The following is a 13,546-nucleotide window of genomic DNA, read 5'->3' as shown; positions in this document are numbered from 1 at the left end:
AAAGGAGGGCATAATCCAGGCCAGCAATAGTCTCTGGAGAGCGCAGGTGGTAGTAGTGAAGACAGGGGAGAAACAAAGGATGGTCATTGACTATAGCCAGACCATCAACAGGTACACACAACTAGACGCCTACCCTCTCCCCCGCAAATCCGACAGGGTCAATCGGATTGCCCAGTATAAAGTCTTCTCCACTGTGGACCTCAAGTCCGCCTACCATCAGCTCCCCATCCGCCCAAGTGACCGCAGGTACACAGCCTTCGAGGCAGACGGGCGATTATACCATTTCCTACGGGTCCCTTTTGGCGTCACAAACGGGGTCTCGGTCTTCCAACGGGAGATGGACCGAATGGTTGATCAACATGGGTTACGGGCCACGTTCCCGTACCTCGACAATGTAACCATCTGCGGCCACGATCAGCAGGACCACGACGCCAACCTCCAAAAATTCCTCCAGACCGCCAAAGCCTTGAACCTCACGTACAACGAGGACAAGTGCATTTTTAGCACCGATCGGCTAGCCATTCTGGGCTACATAGTGCGCAATGGGATAATAGGCCCCGACCCCGAACGTATGCGCGCACTCATGGAATTTCCCCTCCCGCACTGCCCAAAAGCCCTGAAACGCTGCCTGGGGTTCTTTTCGTACTATGCCCAGTGGGTCCCCCAGTACGCAGACAAGGCCCGCCCCCTAATACAGACCATGACTTTCCCTCTGTCGACAGAGGCTTGCCAGGCCTTCAGCCGCATCAAAGCGGACATCGCAAAGGCCACGATGCGCGCCATTGACGAGTCCCTCCCCTTCCAGGTCGAGAGCGACGCCTCTGACGTAGCTCTAGCGGCTACCCTTAACCAAGCGGGCAGACCCGTGGCCTTCTTCTCCCGAACCCTCCACGCCTCAGAAATCCGCCACTCCTCAGTGGAAAAGGAAGCCCAAGCCATAGTGGAAGCTGTGCGACATTGGAGGCATTACCTGGCCGGCAGGAGATTCACTCTCCTCACTGACCAACGGTCGGTAGCCTTCATGTTCGATAATGCACAGCGGGGCAAGATCAAGAACGACAAGATCTTGCGGTGGAGGATCGAACTCTCCACCTTCAACTATGAGATCTTGTACCGGCCCGGAAAGCTGAACGAGCCGTCCGATGCCCTATCCCGCGGCACATGTGCCAACGCATAAATTGACCGCCTCCAAGCCCTCCACGAGGACCTCTGCCACCCGGGGGTCACTCGGTTTTACCACTTCATCAAGTCCCGCAATCTCCCATACTCCTTAGAGGAGGTCCGTACAGTCACAAGGGACTGCCACATCTGCGCAGAATGCAAACCGCATTTTTTCAGGCCAGATGGAGCGCACCTGATTAAGGCTTCCCGCCCCTTTGAACGCCTCAGTCTCGATTTCAAAGTGCCCCTCCCCTCCACCGATCGCAACGCGTATTTCCTTAATGTAGTGGACGAATACTCCCGCTTCCCTTTTGCCATTCCCTGCTCCGACATGACCGCGGCCACAGTCATTAAAGCCCTGAACAGCATCTTCACGCTGTTCGGTTACCCCGCATACGTCCACAGCGACAGGGGGTCCTCTTTCATGAGTGACGAGCTGCGCCAGTTCCTGCTCAGCAAGGGCATAGCTTCAAGCAGGACGACCAGCTACAACCCCCGGGGGAACGGGCAAGTAGAAAGGGAGAACGGCACGGTCTGGAAGGCCGTCCTACTGGCCCTACGGTCCAGGGATCTCCCAGTTTCACGGTGGCAGGAGGTCCTCCCGGACGCTCTCCATTCCATCCGGTCGTTATTATGTACAAGCACTAATCAAACGCCTCACGAGCGTCTCCTTGTCTTCCCTAGGAGGTCCTCCTCTGGAACGTCGCTGCCGACCTGGCTGGCGGCCCCAGGACCCATCCTGCTCCGAAAGCACGTGCGGGCACATAAGGCGGACCCGTTGGTCGAAAGGGTTCACCTCCTCCACGCAAACCCCCAGTACGCCTACGTGGAGTACCCCGACGGCCGACAGGACACAGTCTCCCTGCGGGATCTGGCGCCCGCCGGCACCACGCACACCCCCCTGACACCATCAACCCAACCGCCCCCCTTCCTGCCACCGCCGCACCCCACGACCGCCCCCTTCCCAGGAGGATCAGTCCTCCTCCCCTTTGCACCGACAGCTGAAACCGTGCGGCTCCCGGAGGCGACAACGCTGGTACAAGCACCACCACCACCGCCGGGGCCGAGGCGATCGACACGGACGACCAGACCGCCCGACCGACTCGTGGCGCGATGTAAAACAAAGATGGACTGTCCAATGAACATTTTGTTTTTCCTATACCCTCTGTAAATACTTGTAACAGGACGATACTGTCCAATACTGTACTACCATGTAACTGTTCTATCCTCCCAGGACCAGCCCTGTAAACCCTTACCACCATACAAAGCATCACCCCGCCGGGTTCATTTTTGACAAGGGGTGAATGTGGTAGTATGTATTGGGGGTCATGTGGGACTGGAAGCCCTAATGTCATTGGCTGACAGATCCCGGGTCCTGGTTGGCTGTTGACCTCATGCTCCGCCCTGAAGGCGAAGTATAAGAAGCCGGTGCCTTCCCCCGCAGGCCAGTTTACTATCGGGCTGCTGGGGAACAGACACGCTTAATAAAGCCTCATCGACTTCACTCTATTCGTCTCACAGAGTCTTTGTGCGCCACAGTCTGAAAATTGTTCAAATCTCTGTGGACCTCGTAGCATGGCTTGTTTTCTTTCTCAGTGTTTAATACAATCCAGCCCTTGTACCATGTAATGTAATGACAGATGGCCTGATTTATATTACAAGAATGCTATTAACTAAAGCTGTAAATGACTTATTAACATTAATTGTGGGTCAACTATACACAAAGCAACAGATGAATAACAGTATGATCATGCAGGTTGAGTCTGTAATTCAGAAAGCAAATGCAATGTTGTCATTTATCTCAAGAGGCTTGGAATATAAAAGCAGGGATGTACTTCTGAAGCTTTATAAAGCATTAGTTAGGCCCCATTTAGAATATTGTGAGCAATTTTGGGCCCCACACTTCAGGAAGGACATACTGGCACTGGAGCGGGTCCAGCGGAGATTCACACGGATGATCCCAGGAATGGTAGGCCTAACATACGATGAACGTCTGAGGATCCTGGGATTATATTCATTGGCGTTTAGGAGGTTGAGGGGAGATTTAATAGAAACTTACAAGATAATGAATGGCTTAGATAGGGTGGACGTAGGGAAGTTGTTTCCATTAGCAGGGGAGACTAGGACCCGGGGGCACAGCCAACAGAGATGAGGAGAAATTTCTTCAGCCAGAGAGTGGTGGGTCTGTGGAATTCATTGCCACAGAGGGCGGTGGAGGCCGGGACGTTGAGTGTCTTTAAGACAGAAGTTGATAAATTCTTGATTTCTCGAGGAATTGAGGGCTATGGAGAGAGAGCGGGTAAATGGAGTTGAAATCAGCCATGATTGAATGGTGGAGTGGACTCGATGGGCCGAATGGCCTTACTTCCGCTCCTATGTCTTATGGTCTTATGCACAAGCAACCTCTCTTCCAGCTTTTTAGTCAGTCTGAGGTCACCTGACTCTAACATTCACTTTTATACTAATGAGACTTGTGGTGGTCAGTCGATGAATTACAACACAACCATGGTGTCACTACATGGAGGTTGCACATGCTCCCTATGTCTGCATGGGTCTCATCCCCACAACCCAAAAAGATGTGTAGGGTAGGTGGATTGGCCACACTAAATTGCCCCTTATTTGGAAAAAAGAATTAGGTACTCTAAGTGTATATTGAAAAGAATTTGATAGGTTTCTAAGAGATCCCCCTCATTCTTCTGAACTCCAGAGAATATAATCCTAACAGACTCAATCTCTCCTTATAGGTCTGTCCCATCATTCCGGGAATCAGTCTGGTAAACTTTCGCTTCACATATTCTTTAGCAAGAACCTCAGAGAAGGAGACCAAAACTGCACACAATATTCCAAGTGTTGTCTCACCAAGGCCATGTATATTTGCAGCAAGACATTCCTTCTCCCGTACTCAAATCCTCTCGCTATGAAGGCCAACAAGGTTGTTGCATAAGGTTAAATCTCATGGGATCCAGGGTGATGTAATCAATTGGACACAAAATTATCTTGATGACAGAAGACAAAGGATGGTTGTAGGGGGTTGTTTTTCAAACTGGAGGCCTGTGACGAGCAGTGTGACTCAGGGAGCAGTGCGGGGTCCACTGTTATTTGTTATTTATATTAATGATTTGGATGAGAATGTAGGGGGCATGGTTTGTAAGTTTGCAGGTGACACCAAGATTGGTGGCATGGTGGACAGTGAAGAAGGTTATATAAGATTGCGACGGGACCTTGATCAATTGGGCCAGTGGGTCAGTGAATGGTAGATGGAGTTTAATTTAGATAAATATGAGGTGATGCATTTGGTAGATTGAATTGGGCAGGACCTACTCAGTTAATGGTAGGATGTTAGGAAGAGTTATAGAACAAAGAGATCAAAGGGTACAGGTTCATAGCTCCTTGAATGTGGAGTTGCAGGTGGACAGGGTGGTGAAGAAAGCATTTTGCATGCTTGGTTTCATTGGTCAGAACATTGAATACAGGAGTTCCAATGTCTTGCTGAAGTTGTACAAGACATTAGTAAGGCCACACTTGGAGTACTGTGTACAGTTCTGGTCACCCTATTATAGAACGTATATTATTAAACTAGAAAGAGTGCAGAAAAGATTTATTAGGATGCCACCGGAAGTTGATGGTTTGAGTTACAAGGAGAGGCTGGATAGATTGGGACTATCCACTGGAGCATAGGATGCTTAGGGGTGATCTTATAGAGATCCATAAAATAATGAGGTGCTTTCCTTGCTATCTGTCAAGTTGCCCTGCCTTTAGGGCAGCATGGTAGCACAGTGGTTAACATTGTTGCTTCACAGCGCCAGGGTCCTAGGTTCGATTCTGTGCGGTGTCTGCACGTTCTCTGTGTCTGCCTTGGTTTCCTCCGGGTGCTCCGGTTTCCTCCCACAAGTCCTGAAAGACGTGCTGTTAGGTAATTTGGACATTCTGAATTCTCCCTCTGTGTACCGAAACAGGCATCGGAATGTGACGACTAGGGGCTTTTGACAGTAACTTCATTATAAATATAAGCCTACTTGTGACAATAAAGATTATTAATTATTTGAAATACTAAAATGCTAAATTGCACTTGGTGTCCAAAAATGGTTAGGTGGGGTTATGGGCATAGAACATAGAACATAGAACATTACAGCGCAGTACAGGCCCTTCGGCCCACGATGTTGCACCAAAACAAAAGCCATCTAACCTACACTATGCCATTATCATCCATATGTTTATCCAATAAACTTTTAAATGCCCTCAATGTTGGCGAGTTCACTACTGTAGCAGGTAGGGCATTCCACGGCCTCACTACTCTTTGCGTAAAGAACCTACCTCTGACCTCTGTCCTATATCTATTACCCCTCAGTTTAATGTTATGTCCCCTCGTGCCAGCCATTTCCATCCGCAGGAGAAGGCTCTCACTGTCCACCCTATCCAACCCCATGATCATTTTGTATGCCTCTATTAAGTCTCCTCTTAACCTTCTTCTCTCCAACGAAAACAACCTCAAGTCCATCAGCCTTTCTTCATAAGATTTTCCCTCCATACCAGGCAACATCCTGGTAAATCTCCTCTGCACCCGCTCCAAAGCCTCCACGTCCTTCCTATAATGCGGTGACCAGAACTGTACGCAATACTCCAAATGCGGCCGTACCAGAGTTCTGTACAGCTGCAACATGACCTCCCGACTCCGGAACTCAATCCCTCTACCAATAAAGGCCAACACTCCATAGGCCTTCTTCACAACCCTATCAACCTGGGTGGCAACTTTCAGGGATCTATGTACATGGACACCTAGATCCCTCTGCTCATCCACACTTTCAAGAACTTTACCATTAGCCAAATATTCCGCATTCCTGCTATTCCTTCCAAAGTGAATCACCTCACACTTCTCTACATTAAACTCCATTTGCCACCTCTCAGCCCAGCTCTGCAGCTTATCTATATCCCTCTGTAACCTGCTACATCCTTCCACACTATCGACAACACCACCGACTTTAGTATCGTCTGCAAATTTACTCACCCACCCTTCTGCGCCTTCCTCTAGGTCATTGATAAAAATGACAAACAGCAACGGCCCCAGAACAGATCCTGGTGGTACTCCACTTGTGACTGTACTCCATTCTGAACATTTCCCATATAGGGTGGAGGTAGGGTGCTCTTTCCAATGGCCGGTGCAGACTCGATGGGCCGAATGGCCTCCTTTTGCACCTTAAATTCTATGATTCTATGATTGATAAGGTAGATAGTCAACATCTTTCCCCAAAGGTAGGGAAGTCTAAAACTAGAGGGCATCGATTTAAGGTGAGAGGGAAGAGATACAAAAGCGTAAGAGGGGCAATTTTTTCACACACAGGGTGATGAGTGTTTGGAATGAGCTGCCAGAGGCAGTAGTAGAGGCGGTACAATTGTGTCTTTTAAAAAGCATTTAGACAGTTCTATGGGTAATGGGTAAGATGGGTATATAGGGATGTGGGCCAAATGCGGGCAATTGAGACTAGCTTAGTGGTTAAAAACTGGGCGGTGTGGACAAGTTGGTCTTGCTGCTGCAAACCTCTGTGACTCTATGACTCTATGGTACATTTATACAACAGATCATCCTGCCCTAACAAGTAATCTTGCATGCTTTGAGAATACAGCTCCCTACAGTTAGATATTTAGGCCTGGAATTTCCGAAAATAGCAAGAGCAGCAAGTTAAGCCAAAATTTACCTTTAATCTTAAAAAAATGTCAAACAAGTGGAAATTAGTGTAACAGTTGCTGCCCAAGGAAACTTAAGCGGTTTACTTCCTTTATCTCCTGAAACTGAGAGCTTGAAGCCAGTAGGCCTTTATTTGTGAATTTTGGACATAAAGTTTAGAACATGTATGTTACAAGCTGTTCAATTATTGATATAAATGATTATGATTCAATAAAGATGCATTCCAAAATACAGATTTCAGTGCTGAATGGACTGCAGTAAACTCCAGACTGTGATTTTGGGTGCTGCTTACCTAAGAGACGTTGAAGAGGGCCAAGATGATCAACATATAAAACTGACATAAGTACCTTACGCTCAAACCTCCTTGAACCTTTGTGCCAAAAACCACCATGATGGTGGAGTTTTGGGACAGGTTTTCAGGGACTTGTGCACATTAACTCATTGATAAACTCAGTCAAAAATTTCTAGGGTCAAGTTTCTGTTTGTCTCCTTTAGTTCTATCAGAGCAATCGGTGGAATAGTGAAAATGTTGCAGAATTTAATATGTCAGTGATTAATGCCCAAATCACTTATGTTCATGTTTTCTGCAACCTTTTATGTTGTTACAAGAAGCACATTTTGCTGGGAGTTTTGATAAAAATGCTTCCTTCACCACCTCTCCTGTCCTAACAGCACTGTGGGTACACACACAGCAGATGGACTGTGGTCGTTCAAGAACACGATTTGCCATCACCTTCTCGAGGGCAACTAGGGGTGAGCAAAAAATTGCTGACCTCACCAGTGACTCTCACATCCTATGGAAGCATATGTAGAAAACCATGAGCAATGTCATGGTCAGTTCTGATAGTTTTCCTCAAATTTAACAAACTAGTGATGTATAAATGAGGAAAAATATAAACATTGCTGACATATCGCATTCTCCTTTAAACAGTGTGCCCGCTACGACAACGTCTTTGTTGCGGAGATTCTAATTGAAAGGGGAGTAAACGTTAATCGGCAAGATGAGGATTTGTGGACTGCGCTGCACGTGGCATGTGCTTGCGATAATCCTGATCTTGTTCTGCTTCTCATGGTGGTGAGTATATAATACTGACATCATCAAACTGCATTAAACTTCTTTCAGTCAAACAGTTATGGAGGATGTCCTAGCATTGCCCAAAGACTTCCATCTGAGCTGTTTCAAGCTGTCCTCCAACAGCCTCATTCTTCCATCTGTGATTAAGTAATTGGATTTCACACAAAAACTTAATTTTCTCAAACAACGTGATGAAGATTGGAGCTCCAAGGTGAGGGTAAATGATTGAATGTCTAAAGATGCAGTCGAACCACACGTTGATGCTGCAGTCTGTAATATGCCCTTGGTGCTGTCGCTTTTCTGCATCCAACTGAAAATTAAGAATTCATTCTTGCTAATTTATGCAGGGGTACAGTGAGTTGACGAAAAAAAAGACTTTTTGAATAATTTCCACATAGATGCGCAAATTTTCATCTTTAATATATTTGTTCAGACATTTATCCACAAGGAGTCGGGGCTGGGATTTACTTAGTTGGCATGGGTCCCACAGCCAGTACCAAAAGCTGGAGGAGATCAGGCTTTGGCTAGCGATGGGCTCCGGGGACACATTTTACCTGTGGCCGCCAATTATGTTACTGTTGCCAAGGCTGCCATTATTAAGGACAGAAACCCACCCCCAATCAGAGGGCTGGCAGCCCAGCTCTGCAGTGCCACCACTAACAGTGACCTAGTGGTTGCTGAGGGTAGACTGTACTTTTGCTGTGGGGGTGGCCATTACTGCCAGGGACCCTTTTGCGTCAAACGGTGCTTAATAAAGAAACACCTCCCCATTGGATCTTGCTAGGAGGTCACCATATTTTACCTGGCAGTCTCCCCAGGTGCCAGTGAAAGGTGCCTCAGCAGTTGGTAAAATGCCAGTGGAGGTGGGAAAAGGCCCTAAACTAAGTGGTTCAATTGAGCGCTGGGAGGTGACTGCCTGCCACCTTCCTGCCAATGGTAAAATGGCATCTTTCTGTGCTATAAGACCATAATGTGGAGATGCCGGGGTTGGACTGGGGTGAGAACACCAGGTTAAAGTCCAACAGGTTTGTTTCAAACACTAGCTTTCGGAGCACTGCTCCTTCCTCAGGTGAATGAAGAGGTATGTTGCAGAAACATATATATAGATAAATTCAAAGATGCAAGACAATGCTCAGAATGCGAGCATTTGCAGGTAATTAAGTGTTTACATATCCAGAGATAGGGGTAACCCCAGGTTAAAGAGGTGTGAATTGTCTCAAGCCAGGACAGTTGGTAGGATTTTGCAAGCCCAGGCCTGATGGTGGGGGATGAATGGAATGCGACATGAATCCCAGGTCCCGGTTGAGGCCGCACTCATGTGTGCGGAACATGGCTATAAGCAACTGCTCGGCGATTCTGCGTTGTCGTGCATCCTGAAGGCCACCTTGGGGAACGCTTACCCGGAGATCAGAGGCTGAATGCTCTTGACTATAAGAATGACCATAAGACACGAGCAGAATTAGGCCACTCGGCCCATCGAGTCTGCTCTGCCATTCAATCATGACTGATATTTTTCTCATCCCCATTCTCCTGCCTCCTCTCCATACCTCTGATCCCCTTATTGATCAAAAAACTATCTATCTCTGTTTTAAAGACACTCAGTGATTTGGCCTCCACAGCCTTCTACGGCAAATAGTTCTACAGATTCACCACCCTCTGGCTGAAGAAATTCCTTCTCATCTCTGTTTTAAAGGATCGTCCCTTTAGTCTGAGATTGTGTCCTCTGCTTCTAGTTTTTCCTACTATCCTCTCTAGGTCCACACTATCCAGGCCTCGCAGTATCCTGTAAGTTTCAATAAGATCCCCCCTCGTCCTTCTAAACCCCAAAGAGTACAGACCCAGAGTCCTCAACTGTTCCACATACGACAAGCTCTTCATTCCAGGGATCATTCTTGCTGTAACTATTCAATGATTTCAGTTACTCTATGCTCTCCACTGGCCCTGTTTTGAGTTTGTAGAGGTGCTTCGTAGTTGGCAGAGTTGTTTAAAGTTGATGAAGTTGATAGGGAATGGTGCCGCACTTGGAGAAGCCTTGGATCTTTTGTCAAAAATTCTGGTCAGACCACGTGCTTCCAATCATGGGTGTTAAAGTTACAGTCATCCTTGAGCCACAACATGAGAAGGGGTTGGAAAGAGCCGGCAAAGATGCTCACAAAAGGAAGAGGAGGAAGGGGAGAGGGTTTTCAGCTGAGGGTCCTTTGGGAGCAATTCTCTTACTTTCATCAGGAGTAGTTTAAGTGTCATTCAAGCTTTAACATGAGGGTGCTCTTGGAACTCTGCCAATTCTTCGAATCAGACCACTAGCCTCAGAGCAGGCAAGGATGGCATTGCCACTGGCTGTGAAGGAGTTCATTCTCTGACCAGGGAGAAGCAGACGTAGCTTTTGTAGGATAGCAGGCTTCCACATGGTGCAGACTGCCATTGATTATACACATGTCGCTTTGCAGGCATGCATCTAAATGCTGAACTGCAGCCACAAAAGTTTCTACTTGCTGCAGAATATAAAGTTGGTTTGTTACCATATTTAGCAGATCATACCAGTGTATGTCAGTGGTATCCTGACACCAGTCACGCTACTTTCATTCTGCAGTTGTCCGCAGTTCCTGCAGCATTCCAATATTTAATGTAAAAGTTATTCATTTATTTAGTGTCTGTTGTTTGGGTGCTTTGTACCTCATGCTCCTTTGGATTGTTCAAGGCTGCTGAATGGCCAGTGAAAGGCCAACTAACAGAGGTTGAAAGTGTTTTTACAGGATTGAGCAGCTCTGGACTTAGAAAGTGCAGCTTCAGATTGTGGTAGGAGTCAGGGCTGGCTGGTTGAAAGATAGCAGTGATGACACTGGCAAAGTGGTAGTAGTGGAAGCATAACTGTTGCCGACCTGAGAGGACAGCTGATTGCTGCTGCAAGGAGCCACTGTTGTTCTTCCAGAATGACACTTTGGTATTTGCCACTTTTTATTTTTAGTGCTACATCTAATTTATCTCCAAGCAATGCAGGGGTGACTCTCATCCTAAATCCAAATAGTATACTTACAGAACTTCGAAACATCTCGGGCGGGATTCTCCATTGGCCGACGCGGGAATCAGGAAATGCGATTGGGCGGAGAATAGGTTCTGAAGCCGAAATCACGGCAAGCGCTGATTTCACGCCAAATCGCAATTCTCCATCGCCTCCACAGCGGTGACTATGCGTTCCGGAATGCACGTACAGTAAACATTGTTTGCATATCATTAGCAGGCCTGACCTGGTATTCTCCCGGGCCTCCGCGATCACCACCTCCGATGGGCTGAATTCCCGATGGCACGGTTCACTTGTACTTTTAAAAATCATGAAACTGGCGTCGTGGCTGATGATGGGGAGAGAGGGGTACGGAAAGTGTTCACGTCCAACATCGCCATAGTTTGCTGACAGTTGTGCCGCTTGCCGAGAGGCTTCTGCTGGGGCCAGGAGGAGTAGCAAGAGGTGGCCAGAAGGTGGGCTGTGAAGTCGGTGTGGACGGGCAGGAAGCAACATTGCCGCAGCCTGGAAGGCAGCCATGTAGCTGCGCACACCACTGACTGCCCACTGTGAACTTAGGGCCACCGGTCGTATGGGTGTTCCACCCCAGGGCACTCCCTTAGGTGCCCTATCTCCTTTGAGCAGGAAACCAAATATCACTGTGAGGTCATCTTTGATACTTCTAAAGGCAGAGCACCATCCATTGGGCCATCCTTCTTTGAGGTATTTCACTACCATCTGGACCTCAAATCCTTTTCTGTTTCTTCTTTGATGATTCGTAATTTTCGGTCAGACACTGATAGCATCTCGGCAATAAGTGAAACTTGTGCTGCCACTATGTGTACTATATCTGTATCTGATGTATCAGTATCAGTGCTAGCTCTGGATAAGGTCTCCGCAACAACTAAGTCTTCCCTTGGCTGTTCAGGTTGGTCAGTCGAAGTCTTGGTTTGTGAACCCTTTCAACTAGGTTTACTTTTTCACAAGCATCCATCCCAATTAGAGATGACTTATCATCTTCCACAATCTCAGATTTGCATTTCGATGTCGCCATTTCTAACAAAGAGACGGCGGGATCCTCTTGTGGCCATGTTGTTACAATTGTAATCGGTCAGCCGACAAGTAGATTTCTTTATTAGCGGTATCCTATAAGCTTGTCTTAAATTCTTTTCTGTGATAATATTTGCATGATCTCCTGTATCAAGTTTAAATAGTATATCTGTGCCATTAATTTCTATTAATACTGCCCACTCCTTAATTATCTTTGAAAACTGTTGTACTGGTTTGTCATTAAAATCCAGCAAATTAATCCTGGTGACTACGTCAATCATGAAAGTATCCTTTAGTGTGTACGGTGAGAAATCTTCTTTATTAGTTAAGATATTTGATTTTTTATCTTCTCTCTGAACACTTTGGATCCTTCTGTAGTCATTGCAGGACTTTTTAAATTAGGTTACTGGCGAAGCTGCTGAGAAATGATTGAACTTGCAACAAATGGAACATTGTTTGCCTTTTGTCGGACAATTTGTTTTACTGTGGGCGTGATGTCACTCTCAAAATGCCCACCAACCGTTGTATGCAGTTTTCTGTGCTGTGACACAGCATTAATGGCCACTTTCCCCATTTCGCACTCTTTTCAGTTGCCATGAACTCCGCATATTCAGAGGATGCTTGTTCACTGGCTTTGCACATATTAATCACATCTTCTTGCGGTAAAATCGGTCATCTTAGCATTTTTTCATGCAAACGTTTGTCATTTGAAATGAAAATGAAAATCGCTTATTGTCACAAGTAGGCTTCAAATTAAATTACTGTGAAAAGCTCCTCGTCGCCACATTCCGGCGACTGTTCGGGGAGGCTGGTACAGGAATTGAACCCGCGCTGCTGGCCTTGGTCTGCTTTACAAGCCAGCTATTTAGCCCACTGTACTAAACCAGCCCCTTGCTATCCCAATAGAAATTTTCGACTGAGTTTATCAATGGGTTAATGTGCACAAGTCCCTGAAATCCTGTTCCAAAACTCAAGGCGGTTTTTGGCACAAAGGTTCAAGGAGGTTTGAGCGTAAGGCACTTATATTAGTTTTATATGTTATGCCTGAGCTTTGTTGATCAGTCTTGCCCCTCTTCAACATCTCTTAGGTAAGCAGAACCCAAAATCACAGTTCTGGAGCTTACTGCAAATCCTTTCTGCATTGAAACCTGCATCTTTATTGAATCATAATCACTTATATTAATAATTGAACAGCTTGTACCATACATGTTGTATTTATCCCAAATACAACTTGATTATGAAGCATTGAATCGGCAGAGGTGGAAAAGTTGCAGGACTACGCTCTTAACTTTAAAGCTGTTATGAAAGAACCTACCAACTCCCCTTTTAACTGTAGCTTTTCTCTGAACCTGGGCGGGATTCTCCCCTACCCGGCGGGGTGGGGGGTTCCGGCGGGACGGAGTGGCGTGAACCACCCCGGCGTCGGGCCGCCCCAAAGGTGCGGAATCCTCCACACTTTCAGGGGCTTGGCCCGCCCCGGAGTGGTTGGCGCCCCGCCGACTGGCGTGGAAGGCCTTTGGCGCCACGCCAGCCGGGGCCGAAGGGACTCCGCCGGCCGGTGCAGGTCCGCGCATGCGCG

The 13,546-nt window shown here is 47.1% G+C and overlaps 1 protein-coding gene across 1 annotated transcript in view; it reads left to right on the top strand.

The window, feature by feature from the left end:
* Positions 1-13,546, top strand: part of myo16 (myosin XVI) — an 875,686-nt gene that overhangs the window by 126,167 nt on the left and 735,973 nt on the right. The window contains exon 4 of the mRNA XM_072476270.1: positions 7,776-7,919. Coding sequence (XP_072332371.1) covers positions 7,776-7,919 — 144 coding nt within the window. The remainder of the gene's footprint in view (positions 1-7,775; positions 7,920-13,546) is intronic.

The sequence above is a fragment of the Scyliorhinus torazame genome, chromosome 15 (genome assembly GCF_047496885.1).
Source record: "Scyliorhinus torazame isolate Kashiwa2021f chromosome 15, sScyTor2.1, whole genome shotgun sequence".
In the NCBI taxonomy this organism is placed as follows: Eukaryota; Metazoa; Chordata; class Chondrichthyes; order Carcharhiniformes; family Scyliorhinidae; genus Scyliorhinus; species Scyliorhinus torazame.
Note: the sequence above shows the minus strand (reverse complement) of the source record. Positions and strands in the feature narration are given on the sequence as shown.